The 26,296-nt window shown below is 39.9% G+C and overlaps 1 protein-coding gene across 1 annotated transcript in view; it reads left to right on the top strand.

Annotated features, from left to right (window-relative positions):
* flnba (filamin B a) overlaps positions 1 to 26,296 on the top strand; it is a 290,646-nt gene that overhangs the window by 56,771 nt on the left and 207,579 nt on the right. Inside the window, 3 exon segments of the mRNA XM_030135348.1 lie at positions 18,026 to 18,135; positions 22,733 to 22,868; positions 23,250 to 23,347. Coding sequence (XP_029991208.1) covers positions 18,026 to 18,135; positions 22,733 to 22,868; positions 23,250 to 23,347 — 344 coding nt within the window.

The raw sequence follows: 26,296 nt of genomic DNA, 5'->3' as shown, positions 1-26,296 counted from the left end.
GGAATAACAAGAGTCCTTTTAGGTTTAATAACGTCAGACATTTGTGATCAGAAATGTTCCAGCTGCAGCCCACTGGGAACTGGCAACCTGGATGCTGAAAGGCTTCTGACTGTGATTAGCAGACAGGTGATGGGCGGGGCATCAGACCAAAACACACAATGTCAATATAAACATCATTTCAGGGCTGACACTGAGCTGTTCAAATTCAAATATTCTAGCTGGACTACTACTGTCAGTGAGATCAGGATTTGAAATGGACATGATTCCCTCATGTCTGGTGACAGTCAAGGCAATTTTACAATTACTTAGAACATAATTCCTACATACTGCAGCTTTAATATTACTAAATGTATTTTAAACATTAGTATTGCACTTTTCCCTGAAAGGTAGTTTTGAACAAACAAGAAAAATCTAACCACAGTTCTGTCAGTTCACATTCTGCATAAAAATTACAAAAAAATTCCACATGAAGTCCAACATTAACAAGAGGGTAAACTGGTATTCTGTTTAAACAAACTGAAGAGAAACATTGACGACACAATGAACCAAATTATTTATTTTAGGACAGAGAACAAACTGTTTAGGACACTGTGTGTATTTGTGTGTGCCTGTGTGCACGGGGGATTATTATTATTATTTTTTTGTTGGAGACGGGGGGTGGGGGGGCGCACAGTTATATGCCTGAAGGTGCAGTCCGTAACTAACGTAACAAATGCTGTCGAGAAACGAAAGTGAAACTTTACCTACTTTCATCGTTCTATTTATTCCTCTATTATACAGCATGCGTAATGGACAGGCAGACAGACAGACAAACAGACAGACAGAGCTAGTGTTAGTGTTGTAGAACTACTGTAGCTCACAGAGGCCAAACAACATCCGTCTTATTAACGTCTCTTTCCTCGTTGTTGTCTTTCACCGGGACCTGAAGTGATCCAAACTGGACTGTAATGATGGTGGAGGGTCTTCAGTCTCTTCCTTCCAGGTTCACATCATATTTAGGGACCGAGCCGAAAGGTAAGGCCCTCTCGCACAGTGAGAGGCCTTGCCTGCAAGCAAGGCCCTATTGTTTTTCGTTTGTTATATTATTTTTCCGTGACTCTTTAAACTGGATTTTGACCCCCTAAACATGCTCGAAAACTCACCAAACTTGGCACACATGTCAGGCCTGGCAAAAAATTTGACAAAATGAAAAAATTAACCCCATGAGTGCTCTCTAGCGCCACCTATGTGAAAAAACACCGTAACGGCCCTAGTGGCCAGTAGGAATGTCGTAGAGACATGGAACCAGTGTTGGATGAAGCACTACAAATGATACTTTGACACTTATGACCTAACTCCAACAGGAAGTTTGCAATATGCCTTTCAAAATAAAACATTTAAAAGTGACTCGTATGACACCGTTTGTCGTATTGACTTCTAAATAGCACCAAAAGATAGAGTGAACCCTCCTTAAAAAATTGATCTCGCACTTTTTCCACAACTGTCTTAGGTTTTTTTTTTTTTTTTAGAAGCCCGCAAAGTTGCGATGTTTGGAACTCATTTTTCACTTTGGAGTTTTTCCCCACATGTGACATATCTATCCGGTCATGGGACTCACCACAACGCTCACATGCAAAAAATTTTGAGATAGGATGTACGGTTATTGATTTATAACAATTTGTTTATTTTCATACTTTTTCCACTTTAGACTGCCATTTGACCCCCTTAACATGCTCCAAAACTCACCAAATTTGACATGTGTGTCATGGCTGCTGAACACTTTGATTCAATATCAAAATTAACCACTTACGTGTCAAAATGGACTCTGTAGCGCCACCTTTGTACTAAAAAATACACAAAAACTGCCCTAGCGGCCAGTAGGAATGTCACAGAAACATGAAACAAATGCCAAAATGTTGGTCTGATTGAGCCCGACAAATCATACACTGACACTCATGAGCTAACTCCAACAGGAAGTTGGCAATCTGCCTTTTAAAGTTACCCTATTTTCTGCAATTACTGCTTATTAATTTCAGACTTTTGACAAAAAAGTTATACCTCATTAAATTCCCACAAGTCTGCAGAATCCAAAACTGAAAGAATTTTTCAGATACGACCTGTAGTTATGGAATAATCGCGATTTTTTGAAGAGTATGTTTAGTTTCACTTTTCACAATTAAAAAATCCCTATATAAGGCTTAGTAGTGCAACTTTGTGTGTGTCCAACAATGGACCAGTGGTTAGAGCTGTGGTCTATTGTACAGGAGGACCCTGGTTCAACTCCAGGGCAGGTCAAGTGATCCACCCCCCCACCTCTCACATTTTAAAACAGGTTTTGCTGCATTGTATTGTGGATATTGGAGATTTTGCATACATTACAAAGACACAGAGTACATTTTTTCAAAATAAAACCCTTATTTAAAAAAATAAATAATGTCTAGTAAATAACTTCTTTTCATTTTTATGACCAAACGCTCAACTGTTTGTACAATGTTTCTTCATTAAAAAGTACTCTTTCTCACAGACACACATGCTCACACAATAGGGTTTTTCTAAAATAATAGCCTTAAATGTGGTAAATCATCACTTTTATGCTCAATGATTCAGACAATTTCAATTCATTTTTCAAACTGATTCTGTCTCTCACATACATAACAAATGCACATACACACAGTAGGGTTTCCGAAGTAGAAGTCTCATTTAAAGGTGATGGTGGTTTCAGTAGGGGGTCACTGGTGTTCTGTAGAGATGTAAGGATGACGGACACTAAGGCTACGTTTACACGGCAACACAAAGATCCAATTCCGCAAAGATTTCTCCTTTGCGTTATAAAATCATTCCGCGTTAAGACGAAGCCGCTATGATAACGATCTGCGTTCACATGAGTCCGCGAGGACGGCTGAATACGCTGTAGTGGCCATGCCAGACCAGTAGCTGGCGATGTAGAGCTGTAGTGAAACAGTAGCGGTAAAACACGCGCCTGCGCACAAACGATTTCCGGTTTAGACAGCCTTTAAATGAGAAGAAGAAGAATAGGCGGACAACACTATTTACAAACAACAATGGCGAGTGGTCGAACAAAGACGCAGGACTTCTTTGTCTGGACAGATGAGCTGAGCACAGTTAGCAGCACGTATGTTGTTCTGAAACCGGCCATTGTTGTTGTGGTTGTTCCTTCTTTTTCTGCAGCTTTATTGTGTCATAGAGGCTGGCAAGCCAGCTTGGAGGCGCATTACCGCCACCAACTGGCCTGGAGTGGATTAACTGGTGGTTCTTGGCTGCGCGCGCATGCGGTGATGTCATATTTTACCCCGGAACGCTCCGACTCGCGTTAACACGGAGCTGGAATGCGGAGCGTATCGATAACGTTCCACCCTGGACCCTGGTATCAAAAGTTTCCGGATTCAGGCACTCTAGGCATCGTTTCCATGTTAACAGAAGGCTAATCCGCGATGAAATCTTCCCGGAGTCGACTGAATCCGACGCCGTGTAAACGGCCCCTAAAGAGTGGGAACTGGTATCGGGAGGGACGGAGAGGTGTGAGTGGAGCTGAGGTGTCGACGGTCATGGGAGGCAGATCGCGTGGGAGGCAGAACGCCCAGTGCGAGGTCCCGCCCAATGTTGCTTGCAGCTTTAATTGTTGTTTTTTTTTAACCTTATATCAACTGCTATTTCATATTTCGGGTCAATGTGTGCTTCTTCAATATGTCCGTGTGAAACTTGCATGGATTTAAAGTTCCACATCAAACGACGTCTTTCATTCCTTTTTTTTCTCATTATACTGTGCTGTTTCAGTACAGCTGTGTACCGACCCGAACAGGTGCGTACCGAAACAGTTGATTTGGTACATGTACCATTACAGGCCTCATATATATATATATATATATATATATATACAGTGAACCCTCACAGTTCGTGGTCTCAGCAATCGCGGTCTCAGTACATCGCGGAGGTTTCAAAAATATTCCCACTCGTACTCCTGCTCGCTCATCTCCTCCTCCTGCAGCCCGTACGCCTCCGGCAGCCTCTCCTACTCTCTCGGAAGGGGAGTTGGTCGACGATCCGTCTCCTCTGCCCATATTAATAGCTGACGAGGAGGCGTCCTCAGGAGAGCAGTAAAGCTCTCCCTCAGCACCTGTGCAGGTATCACATTCCATACTTCACACCTGCACAGGCAATCCATCATCTTCATTACCATCGATCATCAAGAATCATCGTCATCATCAAGATCTTCGTCAGCCGCGCACAGAGGAGAGATCGTCAAAGTGAGTGTACATTCCGTAGATTTTGCGTACGCGCGTACATGTACATATACTGTGTGGTACTCCACATCGCGGTTTTTCACCATTCGCGGGGGGTCACAGCCCCCATTACCCGCGAAGTGTGAGGGTTCACTGTATATATATATATATATATATATATATATATATATATATATATAAAGAATGAAAAATAAGAGAAAGTAAGAAAGAAAAAGTGTGGGGGATGGGGGTGTCACATTAGTATTTTTATGATCACATGAAGAAGTCAATAACTTCCGGGTCATACCAATTCGGATATCAAAAATGTTAACATGAAACCCAACATTTAGTCCATTTGCTTATTTCCAGTTTTTAATTTTTGCATTCAGTTGAAAGAATGAGAAACTCGTTTTTTGATTTTTAATTTTTTCATTAATAATGAAATAAAGAGTCATTTTCTTATTTTCCAATTGCGCATTCTTAATTGATTATGAAAAGCATGAATGATACATGGATTCTCATGCTCACACTGTAGCCTCTGTACTTGGTTAATCACACTTATTGTTCAATGAGATTTTTTTCTCTTTTGTTCCATGTTTTTTTTTTTTTTTTTCTGTTTTTGGCTCTACATTATTTTTATTAATTTGTCCAATATCAGAATCTATTTTTCTCAAACCAGTTGATAGTTGTCCCTTCATGTTTTTACTTGAACAGAAGAAGAGGGGTCTGAAAATGACACGACTTGTTCTTTATTCCAGAACCAGCTGAAAATAACCACAAAAAAGTATAAAAGCAAAAGGATCTATCAATCTATTGATCTATCTATTGCTCGATTGATAGATCTATCGAGAGATCTGTCGATCTATCGAGCGATCGACTGAGAGATCTATATGTGTGATGTTAATAGTTTGTTTCAATTAGTGATTGGTTAGTTTTCACAGAGTGGTTTAGGTGGGTACCAGGACTGTCATTCATATCTCATGTGACCATAGAAACACATTTATTCCTTCATACTCTGCTCTGTTCTTTATTTTGTTGTCACATATTTCACATTCCCTACAGCAGTGTGTTTCATCATGTAGATGCTGCTTTGTGTTGTTCTGCAAGGCAGGGTTTGATTTCCAGGGTTTTTCCTCCCGTTAAATCAAAGTCTTCAGCTGTAGACACAGGACAGAACCACACTTTTGGAAAGACTGATATTGATAAAAATGTATTTATAAATTATTAATATTAACTGATGTGGAAAATTTAAAAAAAAATGCATACCAATTGTGGCCAAATTGCGCAGCCAGGTCTGGTTAAGTACCTTTTTATTTGTCAAGTATATAATTCAGAATTTAATTATAAATGAGCCTATGAACTACATGTTCTTTACAGTTTTGTAATACACATTGTTATGAGGTTATAGGACAGGGGTAGAGGTCCGGTTATTAAAACTTCCTCCAAGTAAACGGTCTGAACCGAAGTCCAACTTGTGTCTTTAAGCCATTCCCCTATGTCCACATTTTCATATGGTTTCAGCAATATTTATTGTCAATTTTCAATACAAGAAATGTTTAACAGAGTGCACAGCTAGCTCTTTTACCATAAGTAAAAGTAGTCCCAGGCAAAGACATTTAAGGCCTTTATTTCAGATTAAAGAAAACAGAAAACTCAGAATAACATAAATGAACTAGAAAAGCACTCGGAGAGTAGGGGTGTGCCTAAAAATCGATTCATATAAAAATCGCGATTCTCATTTACTACGATTCAGAATCGATTTAAAATGTCCCGAAATCGATTTTAAAGAACAAATCCGCCGACAGTCTGCCTTCGTTTCGTACGCAGGACGTCCTGGCATCATCACACAGCCGGTTCTGGAACATACGCGTGCGCAGTAAGCACCAAAACAAACAGGAAACTAATGGAGGAGGTAGGGTTAGCGGCTCGCGCGATTAGTGGCTAGCACAAATAGTGGCTAGTGCATTGACACGTCATCAAATACTGTTAAATAACACATGAAAGGATGAAAATGCGGACATATAGCACGCTAAATGCAATTAACTGGCGTCACATACAATGCGATTTCATGAGATCAGTCTGTCAGCAGGCATCACCCAGAGCTTAAGGACACAGTGCAGAGTCAGACACCAGCGGCAAACCAGCGCACACTGCTGTGCCTCACCAAACTGCCTGCCAAGCATGGATAAATGTTTAATAAATGTGAAAAAGACATTTTAATGTCTGCATTTGTCATTCTGTCTTGCAAAGCAGACTGGAGTAGATCATGAGGATCCTTTGCACACCTATAGATTGATGCAGAAATCATTATGAATAAAATCGTTTTGAATCGAAAATCGATTTTGAATCGAATCATACCCCAAAAATTGGAATCAAATCGAACCTGTCAGAGAGCGCAGAGCTCTGCCAAGGCAGATCACCCCCCCCCATCACCACCAAAATGTAATCATTTGTTCCGTCTGCCAGTATCAACATTTCCTGAAAATTTCATCAAAATCCTTCCATACCTTTTTGAGTTATCTTGCTAACAGACAAACAAACAAACACCCCCCCCAGATCAACAAAATGTAATCATTTGTTCCTTGTGCCGGTATCAACATTTCCTGAAAATTTTTATCAAAATCCTTACATAACTTTGAGTTATCTTGCTAATAGACAGACAAACAAAACAAAAAAATCCATCCCCCCCGATCACCACCAAAATTTAATCATTTGTTCCTTGTGCCAGTATCAGCATTTCCTGAAAATTTCATCAAAATCCGTCCATAACTTTGAGTTATCTTGCTAACAGACAAACAGACAACCCCTGATGAAAACATAACCTCCACCATTCCTTGGCGGAGGTAAAAACTGCAAGCAGAGGTGAATCAGCTCTTCCTCTCTATGCCTCAAACAGGCTAATAATAGATAGGTAAGGGTTTGTCTTCTTTTAACTTCCGCATTTGTAGGATAGCGACAGAATTCCCTCCACATTACCACCTACTGTTTCAGCCCTGTAACACCCACTCGTACGCGGGCATGGGCTACAGGCCATGGTATGTGCTTGTGAACACAACATCTGTGGGAAAGGTGTGAACATATCAAAGTACAGTACGGACTCAGGTACGCAGTGTGAAACCACCCTAAAAAACAATGGTTTTCTGCATCAACTTTCCTTGTTTTGGAGTGAGACAAGCTATCATTACTGTCTCTTCCTCTCTGCTCTGGTGCACGCACCGCGCAGGGTAAACAAGCAATTTGATTGGCTCATCTGAGTGAAGCTATTGTCGTATTAACTGGAGTAGCAGCCACCACTGTCGGAAAAAATACTTCATGAAAATCAATTTAGTCAAATCAATTTATCAGAGATTGGTCGGGGATCTGGACAGAACCATCACTGGATCTGGGTTCGGACTGAGGTCCACCATTTGGTGATGCCTGTTATAGGATCATGGTTCCAGCCTTAAATTAAAGGTGGGGTAGGAGATGTTAGAAAAACGGTTTGAGCAAGCTGCATTTTGAAAATACTCAGTTCAAAAGTCAAAACCCCTTTCTTCAGATATCCCCCGAAGCCACTCCTCCAGAGTACAGGCACATGCAATGCTTGTTCCCAAGGGTCCATGAGCACTGCACAGCAACAATTTGCCTGGCCTCAGCCCCGGTTATGGCCCCCAGCTCTGGCTCCAACCACGGCTCCGGCCCCGATCCATGCATAACTCATTTAGTCTCCTCCAACAGCCCCGCTCTTACAGAACAGCCCCAATTCATACCTAGCTGGCTAACATTACATTTCCTAGTGATTTATGTTAGTGACAAAACAGCTTGCCAGTGAACTTTCCGTCCTAATATAGCTAATATAGCTAGCCAAGCTCTGGCTCTGGCTTTGCTTCTTGTACAGATGCTCCAAGCCTTTGAGAACGCACGATTAATGCACGAAGAGGGGTACACGCAGAAGGGGGAGGGACAAATGGCAGTTGAGTTTGATAGACATATCACCGTTCAATCATTTCGATTGAGCGCTTAAAATGATTGGATGGTGTTTTTGTAGACTACATTTTTTTTCTTTGTGTGTTAGAATATTTAATTAATATTTAAAGTTGCAACTGGGGTGTGAGGGGGATTTTTAGCAATAGAGTAAAAAAATGCTCCAGGCAAACATCTCGCACCCCACCTTTAATCTGTATGGCACTTCTATATCCTCATGAGGCCCAGGAAAGTAAAAGTTGGACTTTTTTTTACATTCGATAATTGCCTTGATTGGAAACGGCATAATGCAAAAAATTTTTCAGATACAGTTTTATTTATTTATTTTCATGGAATGTCCTTTGCAGTGGACAGCATATTTGTCTTTTTTTTTTAGGTGAAGCTGTGAAACTCCACTGTAGAGGATAAAAATGCATTTCTGGGTCTCAGGAGGATAAAGTGACTAGAAACCCTTAGAGGTGAAGGGTAGCTCAGACTTCGAGTTTGAACAATGCAGCCAAATGGTGTAGCTCCTCTAACACTGATCCCACAAACACTGGAACTTTCTTCTCCTAGCTTTGTTACCTCCGCCAGGAGGTATTGTGATCGCTTTGCTTTGTGCGTTTGCGTGCGTGTTTGCATGCGTGTTTGTTTGTTAGCAAGATAACTCAAAAAGTTATGGATGGATTTTCATGACATTTTTAGGAAATGTCGATACTAGCACAAGGAAGAAAAGATAAAATTTTGGTGGTGATCAGGGGGGCAGATCTGTCTTGGCGGAGGTCTGCGCTCTCCGAGTCCTTTTCTTGTTTAGACTGTGTTTAACTCTATTGTCTTCATCTCTCCTTGGCTCTTACTCCAGTGTCTAAATGTGAACAATAGGCTGCCATGGTGATAGCCTCGACACACACAAAACTGTCGACAATGACACACACTTAGGAATATAAATACAACTGCAGTGCCGAGTGCACACTTAAAAGTGGCTGTGGCAAGTACCTACTGTACACAGGTGTAAACTGTAAAATAAAGTTCTGGTACTTTTGTATTGCTTTATGCTCCCATGCTACTACCATTGTAAGTAATAGGAACACCATCCAAGCCATGTTGTGCACCACCCAAATTAAGGAACATGAGGAGCATTAAAAAAAATGAACTAAAATTAAAATGTCTCCAGATTTAATGTTTGCAGTTGGTTCCCAGTCAACTTCAGTAATATTTCAACATGTTTTGGCCGTTTTTATTGCCTTTTCAAAGATCAACATGAAGTAAAAGTCCAACAATGCTAGATTGTCTATTTATAGAATAGAATAGAATAGAATGTCTTTATTGTCATTGTAACATCTTAATTAATTACATTTTAATAAATAAAAAAATAAATAAAAGTGATTAACATGTTAATTATATAGAACCTACTATAAAAATACAAATAAGAGCAGCTAAAATAAGCAGGTAGAAAACAAGCAGAAACCATTCAGTCACTCATAAGCATCCATTCTGTCACTGCACTGATCCCTTAAATCAGGGCTGTCAGACTCTTTTTAGTTCAGGTTCCACATTCAGCCCAGTGTCAAATGGGCCAGAACAGTAAAATACTAACATTATAACCTATAAATAATGACAACTGTAAAAATTTCTCTGTTTTAGAGTGGAAAAAGTAAAACTGCATTACAAAAAAGTTTACATCTACAAAGTATCCTTTACAAAATGTGAACATGAACAACATGAAATTTATTTTTTTTAAAAAGTGTAATTTTTACAATATTATGTCTCACTTTATCATTTACACATGTACATTACAACTTATAAATCACAGTGGATCTGCAAATGCACAAAACATTTAGTAATAGGCAGAATATGGTTATAATTGCAAAACATTTGAAGTTGTTCATATTTCTTTAGGTTATTCACATTTTTGTTAAAGGATAGTTTATAAATATAAACATTTTCACATAAATGTACTTTTTTCCCCACTAAAACAAAGACAATTAAAGCCACAAGCGGCATCTAAAGGCCCTCGCCAAGGGTACGTCCAGTAGAAGTATGCCCATCGTTTAGCAGGTGGCACTCTAGCACCAAATTTCAATGTCTTCTGATGAATGGGTGTAGGCCTGGGAGATTGACAACTGATTCCAATTTGAGGCAAATCATTGTTCGTATGTCCGAACTAAGGAAATTTTTGTATAAGTAAATCTGTAGGGGGCGCTATGCAGCTAAAATTAAATTTCTTCCATTGAATGGGTGTAGGTCTGTGAGATTCACCACTGAGTCAAATTTGAGCCAAATCGGTGTTCATATGTCCAAATTGATGCAATTTTAGTGAAGGTAAATTTGTAGGGGACACAACTGAGCAAAATGGCAATTTCTTTTGATAAATGGGTGTAGGCCTGGGAGATTGACAACTGTTTCAAATTTGAGCCAAATTGGTGTTCGTATGTCTGACGTGAAGTAATTTTCATAAGGGTAAAATTGTAGGGGGTGCTATAGCGCCAAATTTCAAATTTTTCTGATGAATGGGTGTAGGCCAGGGAGATAGACGTCTAAGTCAAATTTGAGCCAAATCGGTGTTCGTATGTCCAAACTGAAGTAATTTTAATAAAAAATTTTTAAAAAATTTGTAGGGGGCGCTGCAGTGCAAAATTTCAGTTTCTTTTGACAAATAGGTGTAGGCCTGGGAGACAGATGTCTGAGTCAAATTTGAGCCAAATCGGTGTTCATATGTCCAAACTGATGTCATTTTTGTAAAGGTAACTTTGTAGGGGGCGCTAAAAGGGCGCTATAGTGCAATATTTAAATTTCTTCCAATAAATGGCTGTAGGACTGGGAGATTGACCAATGATTCAAATTTGAGCCAAATCGGTGAATTTATGACCAAACTGAAGCAAGATTTGTAAAGGCAAATTTCTGAAAAAACTTCGTAAACTTTGCGACCTCCTTGCACAAAAATGATAAAACTGATCCCAAAAATTCAGCTAACTTTTGATGCCCCACTCCTCTAGATACTGTACACCAATTTTGAGCTCATTCGGCCAAATGCACAAGGAGGAGATAGTTAAAATACGACGTCAGCGACAACGCTGACTCAGCATTTTGGAAATTTCAATCCAATTTGGCCGACTAAGGATTGGTTTAGGGGCGTGGCCATAATAGTATTTTTTGTTTGTCTCCTCATGATGAATCTGTGTACTGATTTTCGTGGCTCTACGACGAACTTTACGTTGGACGCAGTCCCATTGACGTAATGTATTTCCACTTTTCAAGGGGGCGCTGTCGCAACATTTCTTTACCGACATCTACGAAACCTGCATCTAAATTCAATTTTGCACATTTCTGAATTTTGGGCAAACTTTGGTGAGTTTTCGTAAATGTTCAGGGGGTCAAAATTGAGCTCAGAGCGCAGGAGAAAGAAAAATTAAAGCCGCAAGTGGCATCTAAAGGCCCTCGCCACAGGCATGTCTGTACAAGTATGTCCATCATTCAGCAGGTGGCGCTCTAGCACCAAATTTTAATGTCTTCTGATGAATGGGCGTAGGCCTGGGAGATTTAAAATTGACTCAGATTTGAGGTAAAACGGTGTTCATGTGTACGAACTAAAGAAATTTTTTATAAGTAAATCTTTAGGGGGCGCTATGGAGCCAAAATTAAATTTCTTCCATTGAATGGGTGTAGGCCTGTGAGATGTACCACTGAGTCAAATTTGAGCCAAATTGGTGTTTGTATGTCCGAATTGATGCAATTTTCATGAAGGTAAATTTGTAGGGGGCACTACTGAGCGAAGTGGCAATTTCTTTTGAGAAATGGGTGTAGGCCTGGGAGACTGACAACTGATTCAGATTTGAGCCATATTGGTGTTCATATGTCTGAAGTGAAGTAATTTTCATAAAGGTACAATTGTAGGGGGCGCTATAGCACCAAATTTCAAATGTTTGTGATAAATGGGTGTAGGCCTGAGAGATAGACGTCTGAGTCAAATTTGAGCCAAATTGGTGTCCGTATGTCCAAACTGAAGTAATTTTAATAAAAGAAAAATTAAAAATTTTGTAGGGGGTGCTGTTGTGCAAAATTTCAGTTTCTTTTGACAGATAGGTGTAGGCCTGGGAGACAGATGTCTGAGTCAAATTTGAGCCAAATCGGTGTTCGTATGTCCGAACTGATGTCATTTTTGTAAATGTACATTTGTAGGGGGCGCTATAGTGCGAAATTTAAATTTCTTTTAATAAATGGGTGTAGGCCTGGGAGATGGACGTCTGAGTCAAATTTGAGCCAAATCAGTGTTTGTATGTCTTAGCTGAAGCAATTTTTGTAATGGTAAATTCCCGAAGAAACTTTGCAAAGTTTGCGACATCGTCACACAAAAACGGTGACACTGATTCCAAAAATTTGGCTAAATTTTGATGCCCCATTTCTGTAGATACTGCACACCGATTTTGAGCTCATTTGGCCAAACGCCCAAGGAGGAGATAGTTAAAATACGTCAGCGAAAACGCTGACTCAGATTTTGGAAATTTCAATCCAATATGGCCGACTTCCGGTTGGTTTAGGGGCGTGGCCACAATAATATTTTTTGTTTGTCTCCTCATGATGAATCTGTGTACCAATTTTCGTGGCTCTATGACAGACTTTATGTTGGACATGCTCCCATTGACGTAATGCATTTCCACTTTTCAAGGGGGCGCTGCAGCAACATTTCTTTACTGACATGTACGAAACCTATATGTAAATTCAATTTTGCACATTTTTGGGCAAACTTTGGTGAGTTTTCATAAATGTTCAGGTGGTCAAAATTGAGCTCAAAGCGCAGGAGAAAGAAAAATAAGACAAATAAAAAAAATAATCTGAGCAAGAACAATATAGCCGTTTCCGTGGCAACCACATATTTGGCCTTATTTGAAAGCTCTCAAGGTCCCCCACATGTCTGTGGGGTCAGATGTCACGTGTCGTGCACTTACACACACGACTGACCCCGAGTGGGCGTGTCCCATTGACTCCCATTCATTCTGAGCACGTGTAAATATGCAATTTGTGCGCGTGTCATGTACATTTTCAAAAAGGTCTCAGTGCCATGAATGTGAATATGTGTGAGAGTGGCAACAGTGGCGAAAGGCGACTGCGTCACTGGCGATTTTGTCCCCATGCGCCCACTGCAGACTCAATAGGCCCTGCGCCGGCTTTACTCGGCTCAGGCCTAATAAGACAGAAAAATAAATAAATAAATAAAAATAATAATAATCTGAGCAAGAACAATATAGCTGTTTCCATGGCAACCACATATTTGGCCTAATTTGAAAACTCTCGAGCTCCCCCACATGTCTGTGGGGTCAGATGTCACGTGTCGTGCTCTTACACAGACGTGACTGACCCCGAGTGGGCCTGGCCCATTGACTCCCATTCATTCTGAGCAGGTGTAAATATGCGACTCATGCACGTCATGTACATCTTCGGAAAGGTCTCAGTGCCGTGAATGTGAATATTCTTGAGAGTGGTGACAGTGGAGAAAGGCGACCGCGTCACTGGCGATTTCGTCCCCATGCGCCCACTGCAGACTCAATAGGCCCTGCACCGGCTTTACTCGGCTCGGGCCTAAAAATGTTGAGTTTCTATTAGTCATAGGTTATTATGATAGTAGCCCCTTTTACACAGCACTTCTGTTGCAGAAATATTTTGCCTTTATTCCGGAGAAATGTCTATCTATCTCTATCTTTATCTCTATCTTTATCTCTATCTAATCCATGCCAGTGCCATATGCTCCCACGCTGGTGGGATTTCAAAATGAGCGCTTGGTCACCACCCCTTTCATTCCAGAGTGTAGGTCTGAATGTAGGTGTGTCAAAGTCCAGCCTGTCTCACCTCTGTCATGCCTTTGGTTTGGCTGTGTAAGTCATTCAATGGTGGAAAAAAGGTGGGATCACCATCTCGCCTTTTTTCCAGGATCTCTGTCTAAAAGCGGCTAGTATTTTACTTTTCTGCTACACCTGAGATCATATTGATCTGTGTGTGGAACCTGAACTAAAATGAGTTTGGCATCACTGATGATTAATATCTCAGAGTAATTTTTTGTATTTCATCAATTCATCCCACGGACCAGATTGGACACTTTGGTGGTCTGGTTTTGACCAGTGGGCCATATGTTTGACACCCCTCGGTTAAACCATATTGCACATCGGATGTTTTTTCTGCATTGAGTGTGATGACTGCTGCTGGGTATAAACTGTTGTTTTAGTATAAAACAAGAGTGTGAATTGGTGTATAGAGCCTAATTTTTTTCTGTCACTCAACTGAGGTTCTGTGTATGTTGACATTTTATAAACCTCTGATTTTAATGTCGGGTTTTAGTGTTTTTTAGGGACTAAAAATGTAACGCCATTTGAAAAAAATAGAAAACAGAAGGCCTGTGCGAGAATCCAACCCCAGTGTTTGCATATAAGGTTACAGTTATATAAACATAACATTAAGATTCAAAAAGTGCAATTTAATCTCTGTCTTATGTGTGTAAAAATACTAAAACTAAAGAGTCAGGACTGGAGTGTAATGGTTCATTAGTGTTCACCTGGTTTCATTGGAATCTCTTGTGTGACTGATAAATATCAGACAGATGCAATCAGCTTGGCTTTGGGTGGAGCTGTGTGAGGCTCTTTCTCTACTTCAAAGGGCAAGGTTTAGTTTGAAGCCACTTTAACTTTTACACACACCATTTCAAATTCATGGGCTGTTTTTCAGAGGTATTGTCTGTTTCCGTCTGTCAGTGGAGGTCCTTATCAAGGCAGGTAAACATGACTGTGGAAAGGCCACTGATCATTTCCAGCATGTTGGTGTAGAGTTGGCTGGTGGTAACACACAGAGGTGTGGTCTTTGATCTCAGACAGGAAGAAAGACAAGGCAGGAATCAGGGAATAAACGGGGAAATCCACAGACGAATGACATAAATGAGGTATAAAAACACAGGTGGAGAGAGTGAAAGGGTTTGATCAAAGGGAGAGAGTGAAACACAAAATGTGATAAATTATTGCGAAGGACAGATTAGGTTTGTAGGGTTGAAGATGTTGTAACCTTTGGTGTTTGTACTAAATTGTCTCAACTCTTGTCACCCCTGGGTGAGGCTGCAGCACCCAATGCTCCACCTAAAACTGGAGCTGCTCAGACATGTCTCGGCTTCACCAGCTTATGCATGTGATTAACAAATACAGATGTAGAAACTGTGTTTGTGCTCAGTGACAAATAAGGACTTTCAATGGGCCAAAAAAAAGTATTATTGGATAACATTTGCCTTCTCAAGTAGAGGGAAAAATAATGCCTCCAAAAAAGTTTTACTCGACAGGCTCTGACCATAAAGAAGAAAAAGCAACCATCCTTTACATCTTTTTCATCTAATGACAATATCATTTCAGATTGTGTTCATTTTATTTTGTTTTGATTTTAGTAATAAAAACAGGAATATATTAAGAACTAAATCACAAAATAAGAGACTAATGGTGTGTATATCATTCATTCATTCATTCATTTATCTTCTGAACCTGCTTTAGCCTCATTGCAGGGCCAACATACTGTATAGAGACTTAAAACCAGTCACTCATTTATGTATATCAGGGTTCTCACTAGGATTTTCTCACAGTGTAGGGGCTCAGTGTACGTGGGTGTGCACCGCATACATGGTGCAAGTTTTGTAGAGGGGTCTGGGGGCATCCTCCCCTGGAAAATTTTGAAATTTATAACTCTGAAACACTATTTCCTGCATTTTGAGGGGCAAATTTTGAGGAATGAAGCCAAGTTTTTGTCTTTGTTACAACAATGATTTAAAGCAAAAACTGTTTTGTTTTTTTTTCCCAATTTGTGAATGGTAATTATTGATGGGAATTACTCCATATAGGAACTTGACACAAATTGATACTCATAGACACGGAGCGGTGCTCACACTACATGCACGCACAGGCTAAATTTTAGATATAATTTTCCACGGGTGATTGGTCCATTTAAATAAGATAAACTGATCGAAGCCTCGTTGTCAGCCAATGAGCATAAGGCAAGTGATGTTGCTGGGCCGGCGTCAGACAATACCATGGCACACAAAGGGGTGTTGATTATATTGTTCTCATTTCCTGTCTGCAGCGCTTTGGACCAAGACAAAGGTGTATATTTTTTAAAATTCAAATCTCGTTATCATCACGCTGGATGATCACACACACACACACACACACACACACATACACACACATAAAAAAAACACTGCTACACTGGTTGAAAGACAGCGTCGCGGGTCAAATCTCAGCTGACGTCAGGGCCCCCGACGCTGTCCCTGGGGGGCCCCGATGTTCAATGACGCTAGCGAGAACCCTGTATAACAGGGGTGTCCAATCCTGGTCCTCGAGAGCTACTATCCCGCATGTTTTAGGTGTATCCCTCTTCCAACACACCTGATTCAAATGATAAGCCTATCATCAAGCTGTGCAGAAACCTGGTAATGACCGTCAGGTGTGTTGGAAGTGGGAAACATCTAAAACATGCAGGATAGTAGCTCTCGAGGACCAGGATTGGGCACCCCTGCTGTACATTAATGTTATTATAATAATTTATATTATATACATTTCAAAAAGGGACTTAAGACATTCCTGTTTAGACAGGCTCTTTATGGCCCACCATAATGCTTTGTTTAATTTGCTTAGTCTTTTATTTTTGATATAGTATTTTATTTTTTTATTGGACTGTCTTCTCCCAGCAGCACTTTGAGATTCCACCAAACGAGTGCTTTCAATTGCAATTTATTATCATTATTATTATTATTATTATTATTATTATTAGTAGTAGTAGTAGTAGTAGTAGTATTAGTATTATTATAAAAGAAAAATAAGAAACACATAGCATTACTCCTGCACTGATTTCTACAGCCCATATTAGTCAGTGTAATTGTGCACATAAACATTGATTTAGGGATTACATTGAATCACCAGTGGGTAGTGTTCAAATGGAATATGATGCAAGTTTAGAACATTTAGTAACATCAGAGGAGGGGAGAGTTGGTGCATATCAGTGTATCCATTGAAGATTATTGAATTCTAAATACACTAAATATGAGGCCATAAATGAATCATGAGTAATGAATATATAAAAGATTCCAGTGAATCTACAAAGACAGACTATGATGTGCCTGGTAAGATGAGATCCTGTTTCCAAAGATGAGTTGAAAGATTATTAAAGATTAAGGTACAGTAGACCTCCACCACATGTTCATAAATGGAAATGTGCAAACATGTTCAGTTTGGGTTGAAAAACTGTATTTGTATACAAATAACAGCATAACTTGCTACTAGTGTATAAAGGCTTTCACTTAATAGAAGTTCTTCTGGCCTCTGATAAAAGGATTTTTGTGTTTTTATATGTTATTTACTGTAGAACTGTCAATGCCTTTGTCTCTGAAGTACTTTTTGGGATGTTTTACACATAAACCGAAAAGTGAATTTTATTAAATGTCTGACTTTTCTTTTGAATAATATGTTTTTATCTCAAGAGAGAAATGTAGACAGCTTAAAATTGAGTTGAATATTTAGTCTGTGACCTAGGTGTGCTACAGCCAAACATTAGCTAATATTGCTGTGTGTGAAGGTGATGAGAGGCACTAACTGGTACAAAGAGGTCTGATTAATGAGGAGCATTACCCAGCAGCACTGGGTTGGGCTCTGCTAAAACTGGTCATACCATTTCTGTTGAGAATGTTTCTGAAGTGCTCATACTTACTCCCAGTCAACTCTTCTGGATGCATAAAAAAGCCATCCCGGGACAAATTTTAAATATATACTGTATTTTTACCTGTGCACTCCTTATGTTTGCTGTGTTTTTTTTCCTGTTTAAATCTGACTGCAGTGTTTCTTCTTCAGACTCCAAAGCCATTGTGGATGGGAACCTCAAGCTGATCCTGGGTCTGGTCTGGACTCTGATCCTGCACTACTCCATCTCTATGCCAGTTTGGGAGGGCGAGGAAGAAGAGGTGACATTCACAGAACAACGAACACAGCCTCAGCTAGTTCTGTATTCTCATACAAAGAAATAATTAATGAATTGAAAATATGTAGGTGGGATGAAATGAAGCAATTGAACAAGTTTAGCCCCATGTTGGATTTAAGACACATCAGGGTGAATTGACATGAAAAAAAAAAGCCTTGAAACTAATGAGATAATTATTAATTAATCTCTTAAAGTAAGTATGTCTAAAAATATAAAGTGCTGTGTTTCTAAGTATATAAGGTATATCATAAAGTGCTTAACAAATGTATTAGACAAATGTATTTTTGTAATGGTTAATACACCAGTGTGTAGAAGCAATTTACTATTTAAAAAAAAACCACACACATAAAAAAAAAAAAAAAAAGTACATTATTATTTCTTAATTAACATGTCGAATTTGAGGTGTGTGTTAATTCGAGGTGTGTGTGTGTGTGTTTATGTATATATATTAGTGCTGGGCAACAATTGAAATTCTTAATCGCAATTAATCGCGTGGATTTCTGTGATTAATCATGATTAATTGCATAGTTATATGCGGGGGGGGGTCAACAGCGTGTATTGCCTTTAAGTGATATTTCAGACTAGAAGTACTCCGGTGATAAAAAAAATAATTCCACATTGCAGTGCTCACAAACAACTTTGGTCTTATCAACCCCACCATCTGAAGACATTTAAAATGAAAATGTCCATGTAAAAGACCGGTAATTTTCTCCATGTTCATGTCCCCACCAGTTTATTTCCAGTTGTGAGTGATTGACAGGAGTCTTAAGCCCACCCCAAACGCTGTCATTGGTTGAAACGCATGATGACGCCAATTGGCAAACCAACCCTGATCAACATCCCCCTCTTCCTGTGACCCATGGGTTACCTATGTGTATTCACAGAGCGAGAGCAACAGACTTTCAAAATAATATGTGATTTTCACTTGTTAAAAGCAAGCAAAGGGGGCCCTCTAGTGGTCGGAATAAGTTGCACTAATGTATGTTTTGTCCTTTCGGTGTTCCCGTGGCCAGTTCGGACATAAGAAGGAACTAACAGACACGTTTCTTTCACTCTGTTTGTATGGCCTGAAAAACATTTGCCTGTGAGTATTTTATCTCTGACGGGAACCTTTGTTGCTGGATAAAAAGACATTGCAAATCTTAAGTTAATCTGTAAATGCTAATCGTTAGCGTGTCTATGGATTTCCCCATTCAAGTTAGCATCGAGCTAGCAATCTTTTTCCCATTCATTTAAATGTATAATGCCATGTAAATGTACTAAGGCAATGAACACAACTGAGACATATTTTGTATGTATGTTGCAGTTTCACAGTGAGTCTCAAGTAAAAGATTTGGAGAGAAGTTTGGAGTGTCATTACAGTCCCATTTGGGATCACTGTGGGTTCAGGTGTGAAAGACAACAATGGGAAAAGAGATGGTGATAATCCAGTAGCTGGACATTTAAAGTATGTAAATTGAAAAAAAAAAAAAAATGAACCATGGCTTTCAAAACCGAAAACGAACTGAACTGAAAATTTTGTGTACCATTACAGGCCTAATATATATATGTGTGTGTGTGTGTATATATGTGTATATATATATGTGTGTGTGTGTATATGTGTATATATATATATATATATATATATATATATATATATATATATATATATATATGTATATATGTATATCTATATATGTGTATATATGTATATCTATATATGTGTATATATGTATATATATGTGTGTGTGTGTGTGTATATATATATATATATATATATATATACAGTACAGGCCAAAAGTTTGGACACACCTTCTCATTCTTTGCATTTTCTTTATTTTCATGACTATTTACATTGTAGATTCTCACTGAAGGCATCAAAACTATGAATGAACACATGTGGAATTATGTACTTAACAAAAAAGTGTGAAATAACTGAAAACATCTCTTATATTCTAGTTTCTTCAAAGTAGCCACCCTTAGCTCTGATGACTGCCTTGCACACCCTTGGCATTCTCTTGATGAGCATCAAGAGGTAGTCACCTGAAATGGTTTTCACTTCATAGCTGTGCCTTGTCAGGGTTACTTAGTGGAATTTCTTGCCTTATTGATGGGGTTGGGACCATCAGTTGTGTTGTGCAGAAGTCAGGTTGATGCGCAGCTGACAGCCCTATTGGACAACTGTTAGAATACATATTATGGCGAGAACCAATCAAGCTAAGTAAAGACAAACGAGTGGCCATCATTACTTTAAGAAATGAAGGTCAGTCAGTCTAGAAAATTTCAAAAACTTTGAATGTGTCCCCAAGTGCAGTCGCAAAAACCATCAAGCGCTACAACGAAACTGGCTCACATGAGGACCACCCCAGGAAAGGAAGACCAAGAGTCACCTCTGATGCTGAAGATAAGTTCATCTGAGTCACCAGCCTCAGAAATCGCAAATTAACAGCAGCTCAGATTAGAGACCACATGAATACCACACAGAGCTCTAGCAGCAGACACATCTCTACAACAACTGTTAAGAGGAGACTGCGTGAATCAGGCCTTCATGGTCAAACAGCTGCTAGGAAACCACTGCTCAGGAGAGGCAACAAACAGAAGAGATTTATTTGGGCCAAGAAACCCAAGGAATGGACATTAGACCACTGGAAATCTGTGCTTTGGTCTGATGAGTCCAAATTTGAGATCTTTGGATCCAACCGCCGTGTCTTTGTGCGACGCAGAAAAGGTGAACGGATGGATGCTACATGCCTGGTTCCCACCGTGAAGCATGGAGGGGGAGGTGTGATGGTGTGGGGGTACTTTGCTGGTGACGGTGTTGGGGATTTATTCAAGATTGAAGGCAACCTGAATCAGCATGGCTACCACAGCATCCTGAAGTGACATGCCATTCCATCCGGTTTGCGTTTAGTTGGACCATCATTTATGTTTCAACAGGACAATGACCCCAAACACACCTCCAGGCTGTGTGAGGGATATTTGACCAAGAAGGAGAGTGATGGAGTGCTGCGCCAGATGACCTGGCCTCCACAGTCACCGGACCTGAACCCAATCGAGATGGTTTGGGGTGAGCTGGACCGCAGAGTGAAGGCAAAAGGGCCAACAAGTGCTAAGCATCTCTGGGAACTTCTTCAAGACTGTTAGGAAACCATTTCAGGTGACTACCTCTTGATGCTCATCAAGAGAATGGCAAGAGTGTGCAAAGCAGTCATCAGAGCTAAGGGTGGCTACTTTGAAGAAACTAGAATATAAGATATGTTTTCAGTTATTTCACACTTTTTTGTTAAGTACATAATTCCACATGTGTTCATTCATAGTTTTGATGCCTTCAGTGAGAATCTACAATGTAAATAGTCATGAAAATAAAGAAAATGCAAAGAATGAGAAGGTGTGTCCAAACTTTTGGCCTGTACTATATATATACATATCTATATATATCTATATATATCTATATATATATATATATATATATATATATATACACACACATATATATATATATATATATATATATATATATATATATATATATATATATATATATATATATATATATATACACACACACACACATATATATATATATATATATATATATATATATATATATATATATACATATATATATATATACACACATATATATGCATGCAGTCCTGAACAGAAGAATCCATTTTAGTGGTTGGATATTAATGCTTGATTAATTTGTGACTTTTTAGAGAAGTGGGTGGCCCAGATGTAGGAATAAAAAGGTGAATGTGAATTCAGTTTGAAATTCCTCATTCCTGTTGAAAATGGTAAAATGTGGAGAGCTCACTGAAAATTAAACAGTTCACATTAAAGTAATTCATGATGCTGGATGGTCGCAGAGTTAAATTATATACAAATATATGTATGTACGTACTCTATTGTTAAAGAAACACTGCAGTAAAATAAAGTCCAGAGAAATAAATCTGCTTTTTGTTGTTTTTTAACAAAAGACAAAAGGTGTTGGATCCAATATTAATCTGTCAGAGGTTATGTGTTTGCGATGATTGCTGCTTTTTTACCCCTTGGCTGGACATTGGTTGTGGGGGTGTTGTTGTACCATACAGCCTCCATCCATCCATCTGTCTATCCATCAGTTTCAACACCATTAGTCCTCACCCACCAAATCATCCAGTCTCCTTCATGTTTAGTATTTAGATATAACTTGGGAAGTTCTTTGAAGGGTTCTTTGAGTGTTGACTTTGACCTTCATTTTCAAAGTCAAATCTGGACAGCAATGTTGACCCACATTTTTCAGGTGGTTCATGGTCAGTGCATGGTCATGGGTGCAGATAGGAGGGCAAAACCCAAAAGGGGAGGGGTCATTACAATTCAATGCGCTGTTGTGGCTGCTTTTTGAATATGATCATGAACATTAGTCGAGGTTTGTGGTGGATTGTAAAAACAGTAATAACACAAGTGTCTTTTATGGATGTGACGCTGACTAACATCTTTTTCACTTCTAGGTCTGTGTTCTTCCTGTAACATGGCAGCTGTTGTGCTGACGTCATGTCGGTGCTGCATAAACAAATATTTAATCATCCCATTTATTTACCTTTGTGTTTTGTATCCAGGCAGAGTCAAAGACACCTAAGCAGCGTCTCCTGGGTTGGATCCAACATAAAGTCCCTGATCTGCCAATCACCAACTTCAGCCAGGACTGGAGGGATGGGAAAGCACTGGGAGCACTGGTGGACAGCTGTGCACCAGGTACTGTATGTGTACTGAGTGCAACACATTTAATACAACCGCTCTTCTTTTCTGTTAGTACATTAACCCAAAACTCCATTAATCATACAAATATCTTTAAAAAGCGGCTTTGATGGTGGGGAAAATAGACATAACAAACAGAAAGACATGATGACATGCACTGAAGGTAAACTATTTAATGCATGTTTAATCAACTAAGGATTTCTAAATATACATCAATTCTGCTGTTCAGGCTGAACTCACTACAGAAACAGCAAGGTTAAACAGACAGTATCCTCATCTTATTATTGCAAGACAAGGGTAAAAGTGTGTGCTGCTTGTCCATTGCAATCATATTACCTGGGTGTGTTTGTGATTGTTGACATTGTTGTGTCATTGTAGGTCTGTGTCCGGACTGGGAGACCTGGGATTCAGTTAAACCAGTAGAAAACGCCACTGAGGCCATGCAGCTGGCAGATGACTGGCTCGGCATTCCACAGGTTGAGATTACTTTACTACCTAACGAAAGTTACGTATGTAAATACAGTTCTATGAATCCCGGATGACCGCCAGAGGCGGTGCTTGAAGCACTGAATGATCATTCTTGTGCATGCGCAGGTCTAGTATTAATGACAACAAAGTCACCTGTGACCTCCCGATGGCTCACGTGAGTCTATATAGTCATGTGACACTGGAACCTCAGTCCCTTAATCGAGAGCATTAGGATTCCGAGGGACCAAGCACTCTGGCGGTCATCCGGGATTCATAGAACCGTAGTTACATACATAACTTTCGTTCTATTTCATCCCTACTGACCGCCAGAGGCGGTGCTTCAAGCACTGGATGATGTATATCAACAAGGTCACAAGGAATCTTCAAAACCCCTGACAACAACTGCTACAACAATACTCACCTTAGTGAGATGTAGAGGGTAGCTGCTGCAGGATGCCTTGCAGCGGATGGGGTGTGGCTACATTCACCCTGTAGAACCTTGCAAAGGTGTTTGGAGAAGACCAGGAGGCTGCCCTGCGTATAACCTCCAATGGTACTCCATTCGTGGCAGCCCATGAGGTTGATAGGCTCCTCGCTGAGTGGCACCTGACTCCAGCAGGCAGAGGTTGACCCTGCAAGGTGTAGGCTTTAGCACTCAAGTCCGCAATCCAGTGGGCAAGGCGTTGCTTAGAAAGAGCCTGACCTTTCCGTAGCAGATGAACAATCTGTTTTCCACAAAGATGCCGTGGAAGTGATGTATGCCTCCAGAGCACGGACAGGGCACAGAGGCTCAAAGGGGGCCCCGGTGTCAAAACGGGCAAGCTGGAGTGGCTGGGTGTGGCCTGCCATTGATGGCACCTTAGGAATAAATGACACATCAGTCCACAGTGTAACACCTGAGCCATCAGGGTTCCACTGGCAACATGACTCACTTATGGAGAGGGCTTGTAGTTCTTCCACACGTTTTGCAGAAGCCATTGCCATAGGGGATGCAGTCTTCAGTGAAAGCCATTTGAGGTCCACCCCCACTAAGGACTCAAATGGGGGGGGCCGAAGGGCCACAAGCACCAGAGAAAGGTCCCATGCTGGTGCCATGGGGCGTATGGATGGATGCAAATGCCTAGCACCCCTCAAGAACTGTGAAATTTCTTTGTCACGGCCCACTGAACAACCGTTCATCCCAGCATGCCAGCAGGAAATGGCAGCCACATAAACCTTCAATGTAGAAGGAGACCGCCCTTGATTCAAGCAATTCCTGAAGGAAGGCCAGTATGTCAGGGACTGAACAATGTACTGGGTCCCGTCCTTTGCCATGGCACCATTTCTCAAAAACTGCCCATTTGTTAACATACACAGCACGTGTGGATGGTGCCCGTGCATTAGCCATCGTGTGCCCTACCTCCCCATCATATCGGGAGAAGGAGGAGCTGGGCCTTGCAGTGGCCAAACCCAGAGGTGGAGGCGATCTGGGTCGGGGTGGAGAATTCATCCCGCCAGCTGGGACAGGAGATCTCTCCTGGAGGGAAGGCGCATCGGTAGGCCAGAGCAAAGCCTGCGCAGCAGAGGAAACCAAGTCCTCGCCGGCCAAAAGAGGGCCACCAAAAGGACCCTGTGCCCCTCCTGAAGGACCCTGAGGAGAGTCTGAAAAATCAGGGATTTGTCTTACTAAACCAAAAGAAACTGCCAACTATTTGAGCAAGTTTTTTAACAACAAAATACAAAAAATTAGACAAGACATGGAGTCAGGACAAGATAAAAATATTTCATATGAACTGATAACAAATAGTATAATGACAACAAAAGAGTGTACATTTAAATTTAATATTGTAACAGAGGACAGTGTGAAAAAAATACTGCAAGCAAAGATAAACCCTGTGGAATAGATAATCTGGAGGTTAAATTGTTGAAGATGGTGGCAGATTTTATTTCCTTGCCTATTGCTCACATAATCAATTTGAGTTTAACAGCTGGTGTGTTTCCGTCACAATGGAAAACAGCAAAAATTATACCTTTAATTAAAAATATTAAAGAACAGTTTTCAGGCCAAAACAGCAGACCAATAAGTTTGTTACCAGCAGTAAGTAAAGTTATGGAAAAAGTTGTATATGATCAAATACAAGAGTATTTAGAAGTAAATGGGTTAAACATAATATATCAACATGCTTACAAAACGGGTCACTCCACAACTACAGCGCTTACTCAGATTACTGATCACTGGCTACAGGAGATTGATAATAAGAACTTGGTTGGTGCAGTATTCTTAGACCTAAGTGCGGCCTTTGATGTTCTAGATCATAATATTCAGTTAAAAAAGTTAGGTTGTTATGGATTCAAACCATGTGCTGTTAAATGGATTGAAAGCTATCTCAGTAATCGTGAGTATACAGTCTACTTTAATGGTAGCTATTCAGAGGTTGAAAACATGAGTTGTGGGGTGCCCCAGGGTAGTTGTTTAGGACCTCTTTTATTTTCAATTTTCACAAATGACTTTCCTCTGGTAACTAAACATGCAACCATGGTAATATATGCAGATGACACAACATTATATGTATCAGCAAAAAATGTAGGTCAACTTAATACCATCTTAAATAAGGAGTTAGACTTAGTTACACAATGGATTACAGACAATAAATTACTTATTAATGCAGGCAAAACAAAATGTATGGTTGTTGGTTCAAAATATTTTCTTAAGATGTTACCAACATTGCACTTAACTGTGGGAGAAAATGTGATTCAACAGGTAGATGAAGCAAAGTTATTGGGTGTAATTGTGGATGGTACATTGTCGTGGAATGGTCAAATAAATAATATATTGCAAAAAATGGGTCGGAGTATAGGAATAATTAAACACTGTAAGAAATTTATTCCTCAATGGTTGACCAAGCTATTAGTTCAGTCATTAGTACTATCTCATGTGGATTATGCCTCAGTTGTTTGGTCAAATACTAATGAAAATA

The sequence above is a fragment of the Sphaeramia orbicularis genome, chromosome 5 (genome assembly GCF_902148855.1).
Source record: "Sphaeramia orbicularis chromosome 5, fSphaOr1.1, whole genome shotgun sequence".
Lineage (NCBI taxonomy): Eukaryota > Metazoa > Chordata > Actinopteri > Kurtiformes > Apogonidae > Sphaeramia > Sphaeramia orbicularis.
This window is presented reverse-complemented; position numbering and strand designations above follow the sequence as displayed.